At 43.2% G+C, this 23,690-nt stretch overlaps 1 protein-coding gene across 1 annotated transcript in view; it reads left to right on the forward strand.

Annotated features, from left to right (window-relative positions):
• The window catches only part of TRPV1 (transient receptor potential cation channel subfamily V member 1), a 37,933-nt gene extending 19,356 nt beyond the window's left edge, over positions 1 to 18,577 (forward strand). Inside the window, exons 12-15 of the mRNA XM_075559204.1 lie at positions 2,038 to 2,360; positions 7,659 to 7,786; positions 8,328 to 8,443; positions 18,405 to 18,577. Coding sequence (XP_075415319.1) covers positions 2,038 to 2,360; positions 7,659 to 7,786; positions 8,328 to 8,443; positions 18,405 to 18,577 — 740 coding nt within the window. The remainder of the gene's footprint in view (positions 1 to 2,037; positions 2,361 to 7,658; positions 7,787 to 8,327; positions 8,444 to 18,404) is intronic.
• Positions 18,578 to 23,690: the final 5,113 nt, after the last annotated feature.

Genomic DNA, 23,690 nt, shown 5'->3' on the forward strand with positions numbered 1-23,690 from the left:
CAAAAGTATAAATAATGTGTGAGAGGGAGAAGAGCCCATCAGCATTCAAGAAACCAGGCAAAAAATGTCTCTTATGGAACATCTAAGAGATGCTTGCACCCAGAACACATGTCTATGGTGAGGTCAGCAGGCCAATTATTAAGTATGATGCAGCACAATCAAGCTTAAAATGGTCTCTGCTGGGTAGTAAGTCTGTTCAGCACCCTTGCCTTTGACTCCGAGGGGACCTGCCCGCGGCTGGCTCTGGGCTCCCACTGTCCTCCATAGTGCTTGTCATTTTAACTCTGATACTTTTCATTCACCATGGTTTTTCTTTGTCTTGCCTTTTAAAATAAATTTCAGACACGATCGACCTTCTAGCCCTAGCTACGTCAGAGTGTGTTTCCTAACAACAAAGATGTTCTCCTTTATCATCCTCAGGAAATTTAACATCAATTGAATACCATTAGCTGGGTTATATACCTTATTCAAATGTCACCCACTGTCCTAGTAATGTCCTTACAGACGGCGAAAAGCCTTGGTCATGTCCTCCACTCCACTCCATTGTCTCTCTAGTCTCTCCTAATCTGGAACCCTGGTGGTGTAGAGGATTGTAGGTTGAGTTACTAACCACAAAGCTAGCAGTTTGAAACCACCAGCTACTCTGTGAGAGAAAGATGAGGCTTTCTGCTTTTGTGAAGAGTTATAGTCTCAGAAACCCACAGGGGCTGTTCTAGTCTGCCCCATAGGGTGGCTATGAGTCATCGTTGACTCGATGGCAGTGAGTTTTTGAGTATAATATGGAGTAATTCTTCAATCTTTCCTTGTCTTTCATGACCTTAATCGCTTTAAAGAGTAGATGCCACTTGTTTCCCACATAGTCCCTCGTTGTGCATGCCTGGTGTTTCCTCATGAATCAATTTGGGTCTGCATTTCTGGCCAGGCTGTTCAGGAAGAAATGTGTCTTTCTCAGTCCACGGTATCAGTGGTCACAGGAAGGCTCCTGTTCCGTTACCAGTCATGCTTGCTTCGCTCACTTGGTGTTAGTGGGTCTAGAAGCTTTATCTACTATAAAACCACGATCCTTCCCATCTTAATTGACATCTGACTTAGAAGGAGATACACTGGGACTGAAGACAAGTCTTATTTTGTCATAAAACTTCTACCTAATAATTTGCACCTCCACTGATGGTTCTCACCTGGACGACTGACTTCTGCGATGTTGCCACACGATTCTCTCCTACCCACATCAATAGCTCCCCGTTTATGAGTGGACAGTTTAGGGTAAGGAAGCATCCCTTTCTCCCCACACTTACTTATATCTGTATGGCCTCACGGATTCTTAATTGCCTAATTAGGTCAGTGGGAGTTCCTTCAAGCTGATTCGTGTTCCCTCTTGACAGGCCCTCATACGCTTTAGAGCTCTTGTGTGCTTTGAAGCTACATGGACCACATGGTGTGTCCTCCTGGGTTCCCACGGTGTAAACTGTTTTCGAACCCTTGTAACGGCTGGAAGGGTAGCATTAAGGAGGAGGCTCCTGACAGGGACCAGCATTAGCTAGGTGGCCTCTGACTTCTGGATCTGAAGGGCCTGCATCTCCGTAGCTGGGAAGGCGTTAGACCAAGGAAGTTAGTAGACGCTACATCTACAGTAACTTGAGCATACTGCTCTTATAGAAGCTCGTACGACCCCAGGACGATATTTATCAAAGAAGTGTTCAGTATGCAGGAGGTGGCCAGTCTGCTCTGAGCTGCTCAGTACCCCTGGTTGAAAGGGGCCTCTGTTCACATTATACAGATCGGTATATTTATTTTCACATTTCTCCCCAGCAGACGGTGATAAAGTTCATAGTGTAATAACAAAAATATCCTATATATTCTGATAGTTTCTGGTAGTTTCGAAGAAGGAATAGTTCCCCTCCCTAACGTTCACAAAGGCACCTCCTAGTCAAACAGTGTTTCTGCTGCAGACCCATCGTGGGGTAGGGAGTGTGCATGCCAGGCGGCCTGAGATCTTGGCTTCCAGACAGCTGTACTCTCCCTCCCCATGCCCTATAGCGATTGTGACACTGATTGAGGATGGGAAGAATGGCTCTGTGCAGGCTGAGCCCATACCCAACAGGTGGCAGCGGCATGGTTCCCGGGGGACTAACAGCTCTTACAACAACCTGTACTCTACGTGTCTGGAGCTGTTCAAGTTCACCATCGGTATGGGCGACCTGGAGTTCACGGAGAACTACGAATTCAAGCCTGTCTTCATCATGCTGCTACTGTCCTATGTGATCCTCACCTACATCCTGCTGCTCAACATGCTTATCGCCCTCATGGGGGAGACCGTCAACAAGATCTCGCAGGAGAGCAAGAACATCTGGAAGCTACAGGTGGGTTGACGGGTGGGGTTGTGTTTCCAGAGAAGGGGCTATCAGTTACGGTGTCTATTGCGTTATACTGCCAAGCATGTGAATCCATGCAGGCGTGGAGGAGAGGCAGAAAGCTCAGCCACGTCCAGGGATAAGATAACAACTTCTCCCCAGTTTCCACCTCCTTCCCCTCTCCCTGCTAAGTCTCATCCTTGCTGTACTAAAGTGCCAGATTAGCTCAGTGGCTGCTCAGTCTGACCCCTGACTGAGCAATGCTGGAGGGAGACCGAGAACTTCACTTCATGGGGAAGAACTCAGTCTCCGGTGGACATCACAGATCAGACTCAAGAGGAACAGCTAATATGGATTGGGTTACCTGACAAGTTACTTTTCTGATCACCTGATCTATATCTCCCTCTATTACTACTACTACGACGACGACAAGTATCATTATCATGGAGCTGTTGTTGGTGCTAACTGGTGTTGAGTGGGCTAGAGTTCTTGGTGACCCCATGTATAACAGAACAGAACCTCGACTGGTCCTGTACCATCCTCAGGACAGGATAGGATACCACCATTACATGATGGTGATGAGTTTGGGTTTAAAAAAATTTTTTTGGTTTGTCTTACTAAGAAATCTCTGTTTAAATTTGTTCACCACGGATGACCTTGCTGGTATTTGAAATACTGACCACATAGCCTTCAGCAGCAGAGTGACATCTAAGAGCCTTCAGTATGATGAACTGTTCTGAGTGTCTTACACCATCTCATTTGTTCCTCTCAATAATCTTAATGTTAGTGGCCATTGCTTTGGCTCTGATTCATAGTGGCAGAATGAATGATTGCCCATTCTGGTGCCACCTTGTTGGCATGCTTTAATCCATTGCTGGAACTGCTGTTGTGGCAGTCACTTCACTGAAGTTTTCCTTCATTCTTGTTGACTCTCCATTTTACCAGACCTGGTGTCCTTTTGAAGCAATGGGATCTTATTATTATCTCTAATTTTTTCCTTAAAAAAAAAGATATATTAGGTGAGGGCTTACATTTCAGCTCATCAACACTTTAAACCACTCATCAAGCTCCCCACCCCCACCCCCAGCAAGGCTTACCTCTCACCCACTTCCTGAATTCTCTCCTCCCTCCTCTCTTCCATTTCACTCAAGGAAACACCCTTAAGTTGTCTAGCCCAGGAGCCGGCAAACTTTTGAGATGGAAGAGCCAATCCTGTCCCTCACAACAATTTAAAAATTATTCAAGATTCACAAATATATTTTTATAAACAAATGAAATCACCATTATCTAAATAATTTCCTTCAATTAGTTTCAGTTATACTTCAGAGCCACATGTACTGAGAGAACTACATGTAGCTCGTGAGCCACAGTGTGCCGACCCCTGGTCTAGCCCATCGCTTTGTCTAACCTCCCTTCTCCTCCCTGCCTCGCCATATTCCAGAGGTTGGTTGTTCCCTTTGAGAGGAAAGTCTTTGCTTTTCCGTCCTATAGCATTGGTCTCGTAGGAGAGTGAGTGTTTCCGGTGCTTCCTCAGCAGTCCCAAACATTTCCATGGGTCCTCTGCCAATACCTGGGGCCTTGTTTTTGGCTAGTGCCTTCAATGCCGTCTGAACTTCTTCCTTCAGCAATATTGGTCCTTGCTCATATGCTCCCTCCCGAAATGGTGGACTGTCAACTAGCTTTTTTTGGTACAGTGACTCTATGTAGTCTTTCCATCTTTTCTCGTGCATAGAATCCTTCAAAATTGCAATTCGAGGCTTGAATTTTTTCTGGAGTTCTTTCTGTTTCAGATGTGCTGAGCGTGTTCTTCCCTTTTGTTTCTCTAATTCTAACTCCTTGCACATTCCGTTATAATAGTTGGCTTTGTCTTCTTGAGCTGCCCTTTGTAATTTTCTATTCAGCTCCTGACATCATCCTTTCTCCCATTTGCTTCAGCTACTCTATGATTAAGAGCAAGTTCCAGAGCCCCTTCTGACAATCACTTTGACCTGTTCTTTCTTTCCTACCATTTTCTTTAAAAAAATTCATTTTATTTATTTTTTCTTTCCTGCCATTTTCATGACCTTTAACTTTCTTCATGAATGATATTTGATGTCATATGAGGTCATCAGGTCTTCTGTCATTAGTGTTCAATATGTCAAATCTGTTCTTGAGATGTTCTCCAAATTCATGGTCATATTTGGGCACCTGTGGTTTCATTTTAATTTTCTTCAGCTTTATCCTGAACTTACATATGAGCAATTGATGATCTGTTCCACAGTTGGCCCCTGTCCGGTTTTAGTTGCTGATAATGAGCTTCTCCATCATGTCTTCCCACAGATGTAGTCAACTTGATTTTTGTGTATTTCACCTGAGGAAGTCCATGCGCATAGTCACATTTTGTGTGATTGAAAAAATGTATTTTCTATATATTTTCATTGGTTTTGCAAAATTCTATCATGTGATCTCCAGCTGAATTTCTATCACCATGTTCATGTTTTCCAACCACTGTTCCCATCTCTTTGTTTCCAACTTTTGTATTCCAATCACAATAGCTAACCATTCATCTTGCTTGCATGCTTGATCAGTGTGTTAGACAGGATTCTCCTGGGAAACAAAACCAGAATGCTAATAATTCTCTATATATTTACATAGATAGATATGTAACATAAGAAAGAAACAGTTAGTTAAATTATAAAGCAGTACAAATGGCTCAGTGCAACTCACTCCCATGAGACAGATGTGAGACACTGGCAGTCCTTCAAGTCTTGAGGGCCACCGGGTAGTCCTCTGTAGAGCAATTCAGGCTATCTGGGCACAGGCAGCAAACAGCAAGGCAGGTGACCAACAGTCAGTCATATGACAGGATCCGACAGTCCCCAGCTCAAGAGATGTAAATTCCAATGGTATGATGAAGCAGGTCTTGAAGGAACCTCAAATTACAGCAACACAGTCCATGGGTTAGGTGTCTCACAGGTAGTGTAGCTTGGAAATCGAGGCAAAGAACAAGCAAGGCAGCCGCACACTGGTCCGATGATCAAAGAGCAAGGGACAAAAAAGGCAAGGCTCACTGAGCCATTTATCTCTCCACTCTTCAATTAATCCCATATGTGTTTATTGGCCAGGTTGGTACAACAAACTAACTGCCTCAATCAGGAAATTTGGAAGACAGCTACTTTGCCAATGGACTGGAAGAGACCCATATTTGTGTCCATTCCAAAGAAAGGTGACCCAACAGAATGCTCAAACTATGCCACAATATTGTTGATATCACACACAAGTAAAATGTTGCATAAGATCATCTGACAATAGTTGCAGCAGTACATTGATAGGGAACTGCCAGAAGTTCAAGCCAGATCCAGAAGAGGATACTGTAGAACAAGGGGTATCATTGATGATATCAGATGAATGTTGGCTCAAAACAGAGAACACCAGAAAGATGTTTACTTGTGTTTCATTGACTATGAAAAGGTATTCAACCATGTGAAACATAACAAACTGTGGATAACCTTGAGTAGAATAGGAATTCAGGAACATTTCATTGTGTTCATGTGGAACTTGTACATGGATCAAGAGTCAGGGTGAGAAGAGAACAAGGGGACACAGCCTGATTTAAAATCAACAAAGGTGTGTTCCAGTGTTGTATCCTATCACCATACCTGTTCAATCTATATGCTGAGCAAATCATTAGAGAATCTGGATTATATGAAAAAGAGTATGGTATCAGGATTGGAGGAAGGCTTATTAACAACCTGTGGTGTGCAGTTGACACAACCTTGCATACTGAAAATGAGGAGTTGAAGCACTTGTTGACAAAGATCAAGGATTTTAGCCTTCAGTTTGGATTATAATTCAATGTAAGGAAGACCCAAATCCTCACAACTGCACCAATAAGTAACATCATGATAAGTGGAGAAAATGTTGAAGTTGTCAAGGATTTTGTCTTGCCAGACTCCGCAATCAATGCTCATGGAAACAGCAGTCAAGAGATCAAAAGACATATTGCTAGGTAAATCTACTGCACAAGACCTCTGTAGAAGATTGAAGAGCAAGGAGGCTACTTTGAGGAATAAGATGTACCTAATACAAGTCATCATATTCTGCATTGCATCTTATGCATGTGAAAGCTGGACATTGAATGAAAATCAATGCATTTGAATTGTGGTGCTAGAGAAGAATATTTGAAGTACCATGGACTGCTAAAAGGACAAACCAGTCTGCATTGGAAGAAGTAAGGCCAGAGTGCTCCTTAGAGGCAAGGATCGCAGGACTTCATCTTAACATACTTTGGACATATTGTCAGGAGAGACCAGTCCCTGGAAAAGGACATCATGGTTGGTAAAGTGGAGGGGTGGCGAAGAAGAGGGCCCTCGACAAGATGGATTGGCACAATGGCTCATCAATGGGCTCAGACATAGCAACAATTGTGAGGATGGCGCAGGACCATGCAGTGTTTCATTCTATTGTGCATGAAGTTACAGTGTGGGTCAGAGCTGACTCGATGGCACCTAACAACCATAACAATAGTAGCCTTGTATAACACTTGTCCTGTGGTGATGGGCTAATTTCACTTAGCATATTGTTCTCCAGGTCCACCCAAGTACCATGAGATACTTCATGGTTTCCTCATTGTTATTTTAGCAAAGCATAGCATTCTATTGTGTTTATGTACCAAAGTTTCTTTATTCATTCTTCTACTGATGGGAATGTAGGTTGTTTCTATCTTCTTGCTATTGTGAACAGTGCTGTGATGAGCATGGGGTGTATATAGCTATTCATGTTATGACTCTCCCTTCTTGACATTAAAAAAATCATTTTATTGGGGACCCTTATCAAAATCCATCCATCCATCCACTGTGCCTTCTTGACATTTTTTGATGAAACGATTGAGGCACAGAGAATTTCTATATTGATGTCCAAGGCCACCCAGCTAATAAGTCGAAAGGCTGGGATCAAAACCAGGCACTCTCCCTGTTGAGGTTCTGCTGTTGACCACTACACTATGATACTCCTTCATGAAAGCCACGGGAAGGACCTGGGGGTGAGTTAATACCGCGTTGCTCATGGGGCTGCCCTGCCCAGCCGCAGTAGGCACTGTCAGTGTCTAGGAAGGTCTGAGGCAGCCCTGATTGAGCTCCTTCCTTGGGCTGCACACCAGGTAGGCTTTAGTATCACACTCGGTGTAGAAGACCCTGGGTCCTGGCTCAGAGGTGCCTGGGGCTGGGAGAGACCTCGGAGAAGCTGATCTTGGTAGCAGGCACTGACAGGCTGAGGAACTCCTGCTAAGTCCAATGCCCTTTGTGTGTGTGTGTCTCTCTCTTCCTACAGAGAGCCATCACCATCTTGGACACAGAAAAAAGCTTCCTGAAATGTATGAGGAAAGCCTTCCGCTCGGGCAAGCTACTGCAGGTGGGGTACACGCCTGATGGCAAGGATGACTACAGGTGGTGTTTCAGGTAACGTCCAAACAGAGAGGGCACGGGGGAGCTCTGGGTCTCAGCTTTGGGTATGGGGGTCTCATCCAAAGCCTGCTCCAGGGTCTAGCTGTGATCATGGGGATGTACCTGGGGTTAACGATGGGTGAAGGGGCCATTATCAGACTTAGTTGTGAGCTTAGGGGATCCTCCCAAGGCCAGCTGTGGGCACAGGAACTACTGCATAATGCAGCTGCTAGTAGGGAACCCACTTTAGATCTCAGCTGGTAGGACGCAGGCATATACAATGGGAAATCTAAAGTATCCAGGAGTCACCCAGTGATCAAGATCAGAGTCTGGAATCTTGCTTTCTAGGCAGAAATAGTTATAGTTCCTGGGTCACATCATGTGGCAGGGATGGTGTCCAAAAAGCAGGCCTGCTGTTGTCCTGCCCCTACTGGCTCTGTCTCCATGTTCATCTATGGGCTTCTTGGGATTGACCTATGGGGTCAAGTTCTTGGTCTGGGAAGCCAGGCACAGCTTCTAGGCTTTCAACTCTGCCCTGCTCCCCTCTGTCTTGCAGGGTGGATGAAGTGAATTGGACCACCTGGAACACCAATGTGGGCATCATCAATGAAGACCCTGGCAACTGTAAAGGCATCAAACGCACCCTGAGCTTCTCCCTGAGGCCTCACAGAGGTGAGGGGTGAGAAGAGGGACACTGTGCTCTGGCCACGTGGGCCCACTGGGCTGATGTCCTGATATCGGCCAGGTGAAACCTTGATGGCCCCCCCGCTCCCGGCAGGCCTTCCCCACCTCTTAAAACCTGGGTACTGTAACAATTCTGGCTTAGTTGTCTAATGCTGTGTAGGAAAAAGCACTGTAAGTAGGTGGTTTTAAAGAACAGAGATTTATTTTCTCACAGTTTTGGAAGGTAGGAATTCAAATTCAGATTGCCAGCAGGCGCTCTTTCTGGACTCTGGAGAATGGTCCTTGTCTCTCAATTTCTGTAGCTTTGGGTGTCCCTCAGCCCTCATTGACTGGGGGAGGAATCTTCACCCCTCTTAACCTCACTGCCAGCAAGTCGATCTCACCTCTTCGTGACCCTATAGGATAGAGCAGAACTGAACCTGTGAGTTTCCGAGACTGTAACTCTTTACAGGAGTAGAAAGCTGCATTTTCTCCTGCAGAGCGACTGGTGGTTTTGAACTGCTGACCTTGTAGATCATAGCCCAACTCATAACCACTAAGCGGCCAGGTGTTACCCATTTCTAAGCAGGGTCTCATTTACAAGTCCAGGGAGATAAGACTTTGGCAGAACTCTTTGAGAATACAATTCAATCAATAGGAACCCCCAAATAGCAACTATATGCACACTCTGTCATGGGTATTCTTGTGTATTACACATGTATTACACGTGCCTACACAGCTGACAGTTCTATGTACCTGCGCAAGCCATCTCTGGCCAGCACCCCGGACCCAAACACCTGTTCTCAATGTTCCGGAGGAAGTAGTTTGCCCTACATTCAGTCACCTGTGGCACACAGCCTGGTTGTGGGCTGGGCTGCCTCCTCCTCCTTGTCCCTTATTCCTCACCTGTCCTCCTACCTCGGTCGGGCTATATGGACACAAAGGTACATGTAAACACTTACCTGGCCACATCCAGGCAACCAAGAGAGGAAGGAAGAATGGGGAGAGCAAGGATTACACCTGAGCAGAAAAAAAACAAAAAACCAAGCCAGCCAATTCTGAGCATCATTACAACTAAGAAAAAAGTCATTTAACAATACACAGTAAATATTTAGGAGTAAACAGTAAATTAAAGGTCTATCTGAAGACTTTAAATTTTATCTTGAGCATGAAGCTCATACTTAACAGATTTTTTATTTATAATAACCTCTCACTAATGCTTATCATGAACAAAAATTAATCATGTTAGCAGTTCATCTTTCACATATGATATGATTTCATGAAGGCTCATGTTTTTGTTTTGTGTACTGAAAAACAACTTTATTGAGGTATAATTTATATATCATAAAACATGCATCTTAAATGCACAGGTTGATGAGTTTTTAAAAAAATCATTTTATTGGGGCCTCATATAGCTCACCACAATCCATACATCCATCCATTGGGTCATTTGTGCATTTGTTGCCAACATCATTCTCAAAACATTTGCTTTCTGCTTGAGCCCTTGGTATCAGCTCCTCATTTTTTCCCCTTCCTCCTCCCTCCCTCCTCCTTCATGAATCCTTGATAATTTATAGATTATTATTATTTTGTCATATCTTACCCATTCCCTTCACCCACTTTTCTGTTGTTCATCCCCCCAGAGAGGAGGTTATATGTAGATCCTTGTAATTGTTTCATTTCCTCCTTTCCACCCCACCCTCCTGGTATCACCACTGTCAGCACTGGTCCTGAAGGGATCATCTGTCCTGGATTCCCTGTGTTTCCAGTTCCTATCTGTACCAATGTACATCCTCTGGTCTAGCTGGATTTGTAAGGTAGAATTGGGATCATGATAGGGTGTGTGTGTCGGGGAAGCATTCAGGAACTAGAGGAAAGTTGTATGTTTCATCGTTGCTTTACTATATCCTGACTGGCTGGTATCCTCCTTGTGACCCTTCTGTAAGGGGATGTCCAGTTGCCTACAGATGGGTCTTGGAGCCCCAATCTGTACTCCCCTTCATTCACAATGATTTGATTTTTTTGTTCTTTGATGCCTGATACCTGATCCCTTCTACACTGTGTGATCACACAGGTGGGTGTGCTTCTTCCATGTGGGCTTTGTTGCTTCTTAGCTAGATGGCCGCTTGTTTACCTTCAAGCCTTTAAGACCCCAGACACTATCTCTTTTGATAGCTGGGCACCATCAGCTTTCTTCACCACTTTTGCTTATGCACCTGCTTTGTCTTCAGTGATTGTAGGTTGATGAGTTTTAATAAATATAATACTCATGCAACCACCACCTCAATCAAGACAGAAAACATTTCCACTATGTTTTTTTATAATCCCATTCTCACAATTGCAGTTAACTGCTTCTCTAATTTTTATTACTCTAGCTCAGTTTTACTTCAGCTCTTGTTTGAGAATGTCCTCATATAGATAATAGCAGCTCTGGATTCTTTGTCTGTTAAATATAGTATCGGGCCCATTTAGGAGTTATTTTTCTACTGACTTCTTTTCACAGAACTTTTCATTGTGAATTAGGAGGGAGTTTACATGTCAGATAATCATTTTTTACTTTCAACAACTTAAACAACTTCTCACTCCCACAATGGCTTTCCCTGTTACCCCCACTGCACCTACTTTTCTCCTTCTCTTCCTCTTGCACAGTGCATAATCTTCCCTTTCACCCAAGTTAATGCCTGTCTACCCTCTAGCTTAGCCGGTCTCAACCTGTGGGTCACGACCTCTTTGGGGGTTGAACCACCCTTTCACAGAGGTCACCCAATTCATAACAGTAGCAAAATAACAGTTATGAAGTAGCCATGGAAATAATTTTATGGTTGGGGGTCACCCCAACATGAGGAACTATATTAAAGGATTGCGGCCATGAGGAAGGTTGAGAACCACTGTTATAGCTTATTGCTTCCCCTTTCTCTCTCCCCTTCTTGCCCCTGGTAACCATTAAAATCTTTTTCTTTTGCCAGGAATATATTTTCTTGATTTAACAAATATAAATGGTCTCATACAGTATTTGGCCTTTTGTGATTGGCTGACTTCACTCTGCACAATGTCTTCCCAATCCATCCATGTCATGAGGTGCTTCACAACTTCATCATTATTCTTTAATGATGTATATCGTGTGTATGTCCCAAAATTCATTTATCCATTATTCCACTACTGGACACATAGAATGCGTCTGTCCTCTTGCTATTGTGAATAATGCTGTGATAAACATGGGTGTCCATGTATCTGTTCATGTAACAGTATTTATTTTTGAGGATATGTACCATGTAGCACTGTTGCTGGGTCTTATGACCTTTCAATTCCCAGTGGTTTGAGGCAGCTCTGTACTGCTCCCCACAGTGACTGTACTGTTTACGGTTCCACTAGCAGTGTGTGTGAGCAGGTCATCAGAGCAGTTGGATTATGTGAAGAAGAATGTGGCATCAGGATTGGAGGAAGGCTTATTAACAAACTGCAATATGCAGATGACACAACCTTTCTGGCTGAAAGCGAGAAGGACATGAAGCACTTGCTGATGAAGATCGATGATTTCAGCTTCAGTGTGGATTACTGAATTTTACAACTCAATGTAAAATTACAACTCAAAATCCTCACAACCAATAGGTAACATCTTAATAAAAAGAGAAAAGATTGAAGTTGTGAAAGATTCTGTCTTGCTTCGATCCACAATCCCTGCTCATGGAAGCAGCAGTCAAGCGTTAAAAAGACACATTGCATTGGGTAAATCTGCCTCACAATACTTCCTTCGAGATGGCAAGATGTTACTTTGAGGACTAAGGTGCACATGACCCCAGCTATGGTATTCTCCCTTGCCTCATATGCCCATGAAAGTTGGACATTGACTAAGGAAGACAGACGCAGTATAGATGCATTTGGATTGTGGTGCTGGCGAAGAACATCGAGAGAACCATGGACTGCCAAAAGGACACACATCTGTCTTGGAAGAAGTACTGTCAGAGCGCTCCTCAGAGGCAAGGATGGTGAGACTTCATCTTACATACGCCCCTTTGGGGGAGGTGTTGGTTTTTGATTTTGTGAAGATGCCTTTTATTATTATTATTTTTTAAGCATTTTATTAGGGGCTCATACAAGTCTTATCACAATCCATACATATACATACATCAATTGTATAAAGCACATCCGTACATTCTTTGCCCTAATCATTTTCAAAGCATTTGCTCTCCGCTTAAGCCCTTTGATGCCTTTTATTATGTTGAGGATTTTCCCTCCTATTCCTATTTCATTGAGTGCTTTTATCAGGAACGGGTGCTGGATTTTGTCCAATGTCTTCCTGGCAGCAATTGATTTGATCATGTAATTCTTTACTTTTGTTTTACTTATATGATGGGTCATAGTGACTGTTTTTTAAATTTTGAATTATCCTTTCATACCTGGTATGAATTCTATTTGATCATGTGTGTGTGTGTGTGTGTGTGTGTATTTTTATTGGCCAGGATTTTGTTGAGAATTTTTGCATCTATGATTTTGGTCCATAATTTTCTGTTCTGAGAATGCCTTAACTTAATTTATTTATTTTAAAACACAATTTTGTTGACTTTGCTTGGTTTTGGTGTCAGGGGTTTTCTCGCTTGAGGAGATGGATTCAGGACTTTGCCATCCCTTTCCATGTCCTGGAGTAGTTTACTGAGTAAAGTTAGTGTCAACTCTTCTTTGAATATTTGGTAGAATTCCTTGATGAAGTCATTTGGTCCTGGGATTTTTGTTGTTATTGTTGTTGTGAGTTTTTAGTGACCTAATGAATTTATTCTTTTGCTATAGGTATGTGGAGGCTTACCACACAAGTCTATGTTAGATTAGGTCAGTAGTGTGTTTCTAGAAATATGTTCTTCTGTTTTTTTTCCCTTCAAATTTTGGGAAGTGCAGGCTTTAATAATATTGTGCAATCTTTTTATTTCAGTTGGCTCATAGTTATGTTGCTCTTTTTTTTCCTTATTCATGATATTTGCATCTTCTTTTTGCTTTCCTTTGTTAATTTGTCAGTGGTTTGTCAATTTTTAAAAAACTTTCAAAGAGCCAACTTCTTGTCCTGCTTTTTCTTTTTATCATTTAACAAATTTAATTCTGCTCTAATATCTTTTATTCCTTTCTCCTTGTGACTGCAGGTTCATTGTGTTGCTCTTGTTCTAATTGATGCTGCTGCTGGGTTAAGGTGTCAATTTTGGTTCTTTCTTCTTTTTGATGTATGCATTTATTGCTATCAATTGTCCTATGAGTACTGCTTTTGCTGTAACCCAAAAGTTTGGGTATGTCGTATTTTCATTCTTGTTTGTTTCTAGGAATTTAAAAATTACACTGCTTATTTTTTCAATTACCCAGTAGTTTTTAGTCAGGGTGTTGCTCAATCTCCATGTTTTTTTTTTCTTCCTTAATCTTCCTATTGCTGATTTCTAATTTTATAGTGTGCGATCTGAGAAGATGGTTTGTAATATCTCAATGTTTAAAATTTTATTAATACTTTCTTTGAGGCCTTATTCATGGGGAATATTTTATGTGTGCTGGAAAAGAGTATATATTATGTTCTTGGGTGGAATGCTCTATATAAAACTAAGGTCAAGTTGATTAATTGTGCTGTTAGTTCTGTGCCTTTGTTGAATTTCTTTCTAGTTGCTCTGTCCTTCCTCAAGAGTGGTGTATAGGTGATGGATAGAAAAAAAAAAGAGTGGTGTATCGAAGTCTCCTATTATTGTAGTACTATCTGTTTCTCTCTTCAGTGTTGTAAAGGTTTGATTGATATGTTTTGAAAGACAAGGAAAAAATTCCGAGAGCAACATGGGAAAAAAGAAGTTACTTGCAAAGAAGAATCAGTAAAACTAAGCTTGGATTTTTCAGTAGGAGTCACGCAGGAAAGAAGGCAATAAATGGAATGACATATCTAAAATTATAAAAGAAACAAAATACCAACCAAGAATTTCATATCCAGAAAATTGTTCATCAAATATGAGAGAGAAATAGTGGCATTTCCAGGTCAGGATAAATTGAAAGAACTTCTAAAAGCAAGACCAAACTTACAAAAAATACCAAGAAGATTATTTCTGACAGCACATCAGCAACAGCAGCAAGCATTGACCCGAGATCAACATATAAGCCATTACCACTCAGGAGGGAGCCCCTAAGAGAAGAACTCAAAGTAAAACAAGGTATAAGACTGGAAATAGAAAGTCAGAGATGTCCTTCCCTAAGGAAGACAATTGCAAAGCAAACCGAGGAATAGTGTAGATTAAAAAGCATTCTAACAGAAAGGAAGTCAAGTAGATTTCAAGAGAGAAAAGACTTAAATTTGGGAATAAAATAATAAATTACAAGGTAACTTTAAAGAAAATGGACAAAGCACTTCAAAATAAAAAGAGGAAAACCACAAAGACACAAACAGCAAAATAACAGCAACAAAAAATGACAGGAGATGCATGTGGAACAAGGGGGAGGGAAGAGGACAAGGGGAAAGGGAACAGGGGAGGAGAGGGAGCCTCGCTCCACGTGGACCACCAAGCGGGGCTGAGGTGAGCATTGCTACCATGAAAAAAAAATGATTGGAGAACCCATAAACAAAATGAACTCAGCATAGACATTTACAAGGAACAAAGAAACCAACAACAAAAAAATACAGAGCAAAACGACTGCAAAAATTCCTACCCATCAATAACAATACTGAATGTAAACAGATTAAATTCACCACCTGTCAAGAGACATAGAACAACAAAATGGGTAAGAAAACAGGCCCGACTAGTATGCTGCTTACATGAAACGCACCTTAGATGTGAAGACAAAAATGGGCTCTTCTTGACCTTGAGAAACATTTCCCATTTCTTTGTATGTCTCGCAGTTTTTAATGTACATGGGACATTGTGCGTGATGTACTGTAGAGACTTTGGATTCTGGTATATTCCTTCAGAGCAGTGGTTCTCAACCTTCCTCATGCTGTGACCCTTTAATACAGCTCCTCATGTTGTGGTGACCCCCCCCCCCAACCATAACATTATTTTTGTTGTTGCTACATCACTGTCATTTTGCTGCTGTTAGGAATCTGGCGACTCCTGTGAAGGGGTCGTTTGACCCCCAGAGGGGTCACGACCCACAGGTTGAGAAATGCTGCTTTAAAGAGTATTGATTTTGTTTTCTCTCGTTGACAGTACAGGTACTTACAAATCTTGGACTTGTACAGGCTTAACTTTAGACCTGTAATGGCAGATCTGTGGGCAACTCTAGATATTTCCCAAATTCTTTAAACATGTGATACTCTCTATACCCACTGGAGATCTTGTTAGAGCTTGGTTCTGGCCATTGCTAGGGTAGCCATAAGAAACCTGGTGGCTCAGTGGGTTAAGCACTGAACTGCAAGGTCAGCTGTTCAAACTCGCCAGCCGCTCCATGGGAGATAGATAAGGCAGTTTGTAGCTCTAAAGATTCGCAGTCTTGGAACACAAGAGAGCGGCTCTACTCTGTCTTACAGGGTGGGCATGAGTCTGAATTGGCTGCATGGCAGTGGGGGTGGGGGGTAGGATGGGAGTAGAGTAGGCGTTATTCTAGGGCATAGTCCTTACTCTTAAGTGGAGGTTTTCTGATATCTTGGCTGTACCATCAGGATCTTGCAAAGATGTTAAGACAGTCTCTCCATCCTCACTGGGCTGGACTTCAATATCCTCCAGCACTACTCAACCTCTATGTACAACTTTCAGCTCTGTAGCATCCACTCTCTGATCAGCTTTACACAGCCGACCTTGCGTGAGCATGGCCCAATTCTCAGTTAAGGACTTGTGGGGACTTCTGCCCAAAGGCTTCTGGGTCTCCACCACCACAACACTCTTCTTCCTCTTTTCCTCTGCTCCGTCCAACAAATTCCAACTGCTTCAGTTTTCGAAAGCTCTAATATCTTTATCCTCAGCTCAGAGCAACTGCCACGCTCTTCTGGGACTCCAGCTCACTGCACCAAGGTCAGGGAAATTATCCCTCAGCCTAGAGTCAGTGTGATCACAGGGCTCACCTTGTGAATTTCACTTCTCATTGGGGGTTGTAAGTTTTCTGTTGTCCTTACACCTGAAAATGTTTGTTACCATTTGCCCAGTTTCTTGGTAGTTTACAGCAGGATGTTTAGCCCAGAACTAGTTATTTCCTAATAGTTAGAAGTGGGAATGTATTTTATTAGATAATTTGAAAACTACTCAAGGGCTTCATCAGTTATCTGAAGGGAATCCTACAATCTTAATCTTTTCTTCTGTTGCTAGCTGGCATAACTTTGCTAGAGGATCACTTGAAGTAGGCTTTATATGTGATTTGAGCAGCTTTCTGACGTCATTCTTACTGGTTTCATAAGCTTCCTTATCGTTGACGAGATTTGATGCTTCCTGTTGTATGCATTATGTTTGCAGGCCATTATGCTGGATGGCTACAACACTGCGCACTCAGCGTGAGATTGAATAAGATGTAAAGACCTTGGTCCACTTGCAGGGATACACACATTTGTGTTCATTGGGGCTGGGAGGTTCCTGGCTTTATTATTCTAATTAATTAATCACGTAGCCCTGGTGGTATAGAGGTTACATGTTGGGCTTCGATCCACATGGTCAACAGTCCCAAACCAGCAGTAGTTCCAGAGGAACACTGGGCTTTCCACTTCCATCAACAGTTACAGCCTTGGAGACCCACAGTGGGTTGCTTTGAGTCAACATTGACTTGACGGCAGTGAGAATGAATGAATCAGTAAATATTTCCTGAAAATTTTTGCCTTCCTACCCAACTTCGTAACAGCTTACATTCCAGTAATAGCCTTTCCTCAATATTAATAAATACCAAATTGTCAAATCATTCTGATACAGACCTTTCCCCACCCACATAGTGCAGGTAATGGGGAGGAGATGCATGTGAGACAGGCTGGAGAGGAAAAATGGTCAGTAGCAAAGCAAGGGAGTGCAATTGAGGGAGTTTTGACATTGAGACTTGTGGGACGTGGGTACTGGGAGTCTCATACCTCATCAAAGAACCTGGAGCTAGGGTTGGAACAAATAATTCCTAAGTCTAGGTGTCCTCATCACCCAGGCAGCCAGTAGATGGTATCCAGGTGGGCACCTGGCCCATCCCATCTCACCATTGAGCCTTCTTGTCTCCATGACTTCCAACAATTGGTGTCCAAAGTCAAACTGGGTTTGGAATCAGACCAATGTGAAAGTTTTGGCCTGCTGAAGATCTTCTGCAGACCAGACAGAAATACCAGGACATGGAGAATTTAGCTGGGGGCAGTTACCATGGGCCTAGTTAGTTTCTGGCATTCTTGACACCTTTGTGATGTGGCCAGTGTGGGAGCCGAGTGGAGGGGACTGGATTGCAACCTGAAGCTGAGCAGGGAAAGCCAGTTTTCCAGAGGCAGCAGAGCCGAGATGGCCAACCAGAGGTCTTGTCTGCTCAGGCTTCTAGGAAATGGAAGAGAGCTTTCCTTCTTGGCTGTTGTTTCTCCAAAACCACCAAGGAGCTGGAGGTGGTAGTGAGGATGACAACTGTTTCCTCCTCAGGAGCTTCTTGGAATTCAAGGTCACAGCTCAGTATCACATGGTTCCCTAGGTACTGTTCCCAGTCTGCTATGCCATGCAAGGTTTGGGCCACGATCCCGGTTCTTTGGCTGGTGTTCCTCACCCCCCAGTTGACTCAAGAACTACTCCCGGGAAGACCCTCGTATTGCTCTGTGGAGGCCCCTCCCATTTGGGCAGAAAGGAAATGGAGGGGGAGACAGGCAAGCGATGGACTCTTGAGTGAGGTGGGGTCAGAGAGAGAAGCTTGAGGCTGCCAGAGTGGCTGAGGCTCCTCCAGCAGGGAGGGAAAGAGGAAACCACATGGACGCTGTGCCTCAAAAAGCACCCGACCTGCCCGGGCCTCCTTTAACCTTGGGCTGTGTGAGGCCGAGAAGTGCATCTTTGTTTTACAGCATCCAAGGCCATAATGATGCTTTGCCCTTCAGTTTCAGGGAGAAATTGGAAGAACTTTGCCTTGGTCCCCCTCTTAAGAGATGCAAGCAGTCGAGAAAGGCCTGCTGTGCCGCCTGAGGAGGTTCACCTGAGCCACTTTGCTGGGTCCCTCAAGCCAGAAGACGCTGAGGTCTTCAGGGATTCTGTTGCTTTCAGGGAGAAGTGAGGGGCGCCACCCAGGGTGCTCTCAAGGCTGGGCCTTAGGATGGCCACTGCTGCTGGGGGGCTTTTCAGGGAACTTCAGCGTTCTGTCATCAGCCTGACCCAGTCTGCTCCTGCCCGGGCTCTGAGGGTGGTGGAGCGAGGCTGAGGCCTTATATTCCTCCCTCTTTGGAAAGTGGGAAAGCTGTGCATCCAATCTCACCGCCTCTGAGTGAATCTCCCAACAGGAAATGGTCTTGCCTTCAAGTTTCCACTGACTTTATTAAACAGGGCGGATGACCAATCTCCACTTTGACATGTTTTCTTTGGCTTTATATTCCTGAGCATAAAAGCAAATAAAACCCAGGAACACATGTTTTAAAGCCAAATGCTTCCTTTGATGTAAAACCAGAATGTTCCTCTCTCTGTCTTGTGCTTAATAAAATCGCTGGCCAGAGTGGTCCTGGGTGATGTCAGCTCCTACTTCCCAGAGATGGTGGGGGAGAAAGGTGGTTCCATGCCCAGCACGGCCACAGTTTATTTCCCCCCAGAGCGACGTCATCCTTCTATGTGATGCTAGCACCACAAAGATGAACTCCACAGCCATTCAAATAAAAGTACAGAACCGCACTCCAAAGCTACAATGCCAAGAATTTTCCTACGAGCATCCATTTGTAACAACCAAGTCCTGCTCCTTGGCAGCATTCCTGCCCCCATTTGTCCTGTCATATATAGTGTGTGAACTTTGTACCAGGCATTGAGCTAGTATAGCCATTGGCTTTGTGCGGTCTCTGTGCGTGCATAGTTGTACATACGTGTTTGTGTGTGTGTGTGCCCCTTCCCCCTGCCTCTATGGCCAGGAGCCTCTGGTCACTATTTAATTGTTAACCCATGACTGAGGATACCCCCTCAAATATACACCTACTGTAGTAAGGACACTATGGCCCACAGGCCAAACCCAACCTATCCCCTGTATTCATAAATAAACTTTTATTGGAACACAGCTACATTCATTTGTTGATGTATTATCTGAGGTTGCTTTCATCCTACAATGGGAGAGTTTTGTAACTTCAGCAGAGTACAAATGTCCTTCAAAAGCTAAGATACTATTTCACCCTTTACAGAAAAAAATTCTGACTCCTACTTTACAGACTAGAGCATAAGAAACCAATGTTCAAGGTGAGAGATCCATTCAAGACATTGGTTGGATAGGGTTCGTGTTTGTGGAGGTTGGAATAAGCTGGCTAGGTATGCAATGATAGCGTTAGAATGCTAACTGCAAGGTTGATGGTTCGAACCCACCAGCAACTCTGCAGAAGAAAAATGAGGCTGCGGGCTGGTTGATGAGGTGCCCATGTGTAAAGTGAGCCATGGCCACCCTTTGGGGAGAAATACTACCAAAATGTAGAATATTTATAGAAAGTATTGGATGTTTATTGCCACCTTTAGGTCTCTGTCTTAGGCTGGGTACTCTAGCAAAGCAAAATCTGTGTAGTCCATGTATGTATGTAGGTATACACAGAGGTGTATCTCCAGAAATGGTTCACCCAGTGGGAGAGGCTGGCATGTTCCATGTCCATGGGTCAAATGTCAGGCTGGAGGCTTCTCCTGACTTATGGAAGTGCAGAGGCAGATGAACCTAATAAGATCAGCAGGTCAGATGACAGGTTTTAGGATGCAGAGGTGAGGGAATCCAAGGTCAGCAAGCAAGATTTCAGGAAATCAATGACAATCCAGCTATGGGGCGCAGATCCAGCAAAAATCAAAGTAAGCTTGCCAGAGCATCCACATAAGTTGGAAGCAGGAAGCACCCCCCCAAGTAAACTCCCTTTTAATCGATTGACTGTTCATAGTAGATCTTATCAGGGGGATCGGCTACATCTTAACTGCCACACCATTTAGAATCCTGGCTCAGCTGAGTTGACACACCACCTTAACTATCACATCCTCATACCCGCCTGATGAGATAGCTGTCATTATCTCCTTTTATAGATGAGAAACTGAGTCCTAGACAGTTAGGTTACACACCCAGGAAACAGTCCTACCTGGATCCAACACCAGGCTAAAACCCAGATCTTTATTTTTTTGGGTAATAGTTTTATTGGCACACACTTCATATATCATACAGTGTAATCATTCAATCACATGAAGATTTGTGCAATTTTCATCACAATCAATTTCAGAGCATTTCCCCCCTCATACTCATTGTTATTACCTCTTCATTTCCCTCCATCCTCCCCTTCCATTCTACTAGGCAATTATCAATCCAGTTACCATCTTTATGGATCTATCCATCCTGGATTTCAGAGACAGAAAATCAATACAGAAAGCAAGCAAGCACAACACCCAAAAACTAAACCAACTCCCTCCACAAATGATTAGACAAAACAAATAAAAACCCAAAGAAACAAGAAAAAGAAAGCAGAAAAACATTAAAAATGGAAACAACTTTAAAATACACCAAAAGGAAAAAAGAGGAGCTGATACCAAGGGCTCAGTAGAAGGTAAATGTCTAGAAAATAAAGATGGCAACATATATACAAATATGCTTGATACAGTTGATGTATGGATTGTTATAAGAGCTGTAAGAGCTCCCCCACCAGTAAAATGATATTTTAATAGAAATAAAATAGGCCAAAAAGGCAATCACATGATAAGGCATTTCATTTTAACCGAAATACATCTGCCATGATTGATTTTACCATGGTCCCTGTCTGGTGGCAAGACAAGTCATATACCTCAACTATGGTCAGAAGGGATTTATTGGAGACTCAGTCCATATGGGAACTCTGCAAATAGATGTTGGGCTTCCATGGTCAGTAGTAACCTTCTGCAAACCAGGTGTTCAGAAATTAAGCTCTGATACCATTCTCTCCTTCGGATTTTGATTTTATTATTTTCAACCCTTGGATCGCACAGGCTGTTGTGCTTCCTTTATGTGGACTTGGTTGATGCCCCACTTAGATGGCTGCTTGTTTGAAGACAAACTTTTAAGACTCCAGATGCTATTCTTTCTGATAGCCAGATCCTGTCTGGTTTCATCACTACACTTGCTATAGCACCCATATCTCCAGTGATGTCGTGAGGGCGAGCAATAAGAACTCACTTTTAAAATATTGGGACTAGAATTAAGTGAGATCCCAAAATCCATTAAAAAAATCTATGGTTTTGATGATACCTTCTCGCTTTGTCACTGAAGACAAAGTGGGTACATAAGCAAAGGTGGTGAAGAAAGCTGATGATGCCAGGCTATCAAAAGATTAGTACCTGGAGTCTTAAAGGCTTGAAGATAAACAAGTGGCCATTTAGCTGAGAAGCAACAAAGCCCACATGGGAGAAGCACACCAGCCTGTGATCATGAGGTGTTGATAGGATCAGATATCAGGCATCAAAGAACAAAAAATCATATCATTGTGAATGAGGGGGAGTACGGATTGGAGACCCAAAGCCCAAATGTAGGAAATTGGGCATCCCCTTACAGAAGTGTCACGGGGAGAAGATGAGCCAGTCAGGGTACAGTAAAGCACTGATGAAACATACAACTTTCTCCTAGTTTTTTAATGTTTCTTTCCCCCCAACCCCCACTATCATGATGTACACTGGTACAGATAGGAACTAGAAACATGGGGAATCCAGGACAGATAAACCCCTTAGGACCAATAATGAGATTAGCGATACCAGGAGGGTAAGGGGAAGGTGGGGGAGAAAGGGGGAAACAATCACAATGATCTACATATAACCCCCTCCCTGGGGGACAAACAGCAGAAAAGTGGGTGAAGGGAGACATTGGACAGTGTAAGATATGAGGGAAAAAAAGACATGAAAAAAATTACCAAGGGCTCATGATGGAGGGACAGTAGGGGAGGGAGGGGAAAATGAGTTGATACCAAGGCCTCAAGTAGAAAGAAAATATTTTGAAAATGATGATGGTAGCAAATGTACAAATGTGCTTGACACAATGGATGGATTTATGGATTGTGATAAGAGTTGTATGAGCCCCTAATAAAATGATTTAAAAAAAAGAGTTGTACAAATCCCCAATAAAATGATTTTAAAAATCTATGGCTTATATATGTCTCTGTTTCACTATAGCATTAACTTTATAATTTTATGATAAAACTCACTTCCATCGTGCTGATGCTGACTCAGCGACCCTATAGGGCAGGGTAGAATTGTCCCTGTGGGTTTCCAAGACTATAACTCTTTATGGGAGTAGAAAGCCCTGTTTTTCTCCTGAGGAGTGGCTGGTGCTTTCGGACTGCTGACCTTATGACTTATGAATAGCAGCCCAAAGCCTAACCACTTACACCACCAGGGCTCTGATCATTTTATTATAGAGAATGTTATAAACCATCCCCCTTGGGGCCTAAGGAAATTCTATTGACAGTGTCATGAATTTAACCAATGGTATAGAATAGAACACATTGAGAAGTGGAAATTATACAAGTCTAGATTGGCTTCAAACCTGTTAGCTTGTACAGATTAAACTCTTATGTGAGTGGACACTATTGACACAGACAGGGCAAAACAAAAGCCCAGTTCTCAACTGCTGGCCAATCTGCCTAGAAGAGGATAGGCAGAGCATGTCCCTGGGTCAGAGGGAGATGTGAGGACTTCTCAATTTCTATTTTGGACCAGGTGACATGGAGCCTCTGCTCCCCTGCCATGATCCCCTGTTGGTTGCTAGCTTTACCTATAGGCCATCCTTAGAAAATGCTATGGAGATGTTAAATAGCTGTCGATTCTGCCAAGAGTTCTCTTCTTAAGCTTATTCAGAGCTGAAAAGAATTTTGAGGGTGTTCTTTGGTAAAATGAATAGTCACAACATTTTGTGTAAAGGTAGAGTTATTTAGATAAGAACACGTGTGGCTAGCATGTTCATTTTATTTTATTTCCTGTATCTTTCTCCCTATTTCTCTTTTCCACCATGTCCTTCCCTCCATCACCTGGAGACAGGATGATCCATAACCCCCTAAGCACAGGGACCCCTCTGACCTGCTAGGATGCAGATGGACCCTTTCGTAGACTGGGACCTACGTAAACAGAGGCAGGACCCATATGCTGCTCTTCCAGGGTCCCCTTCCCAGACTTCCTCCTGACTGTACTGAAGTCAGGCATTTCCCAGAGCAGGTCTACGG

This window comes from Tenrec ecaudatus, chromosome 10 (genome assembly GCF_050624435.1).
Source record: "Tenrec ecaudatus isolate mTenEca1 chromosome 10, mTenEca1.hap1, whole genome shotgun sequence".
Classification (NCBI taxonomy): domain Eukaryota; kingdom Metazoa; phylum Chordata; class Mammalia; order Afrosoricida; family Tenrecidae; genus Tenrec; species Tenrec ecaudatus.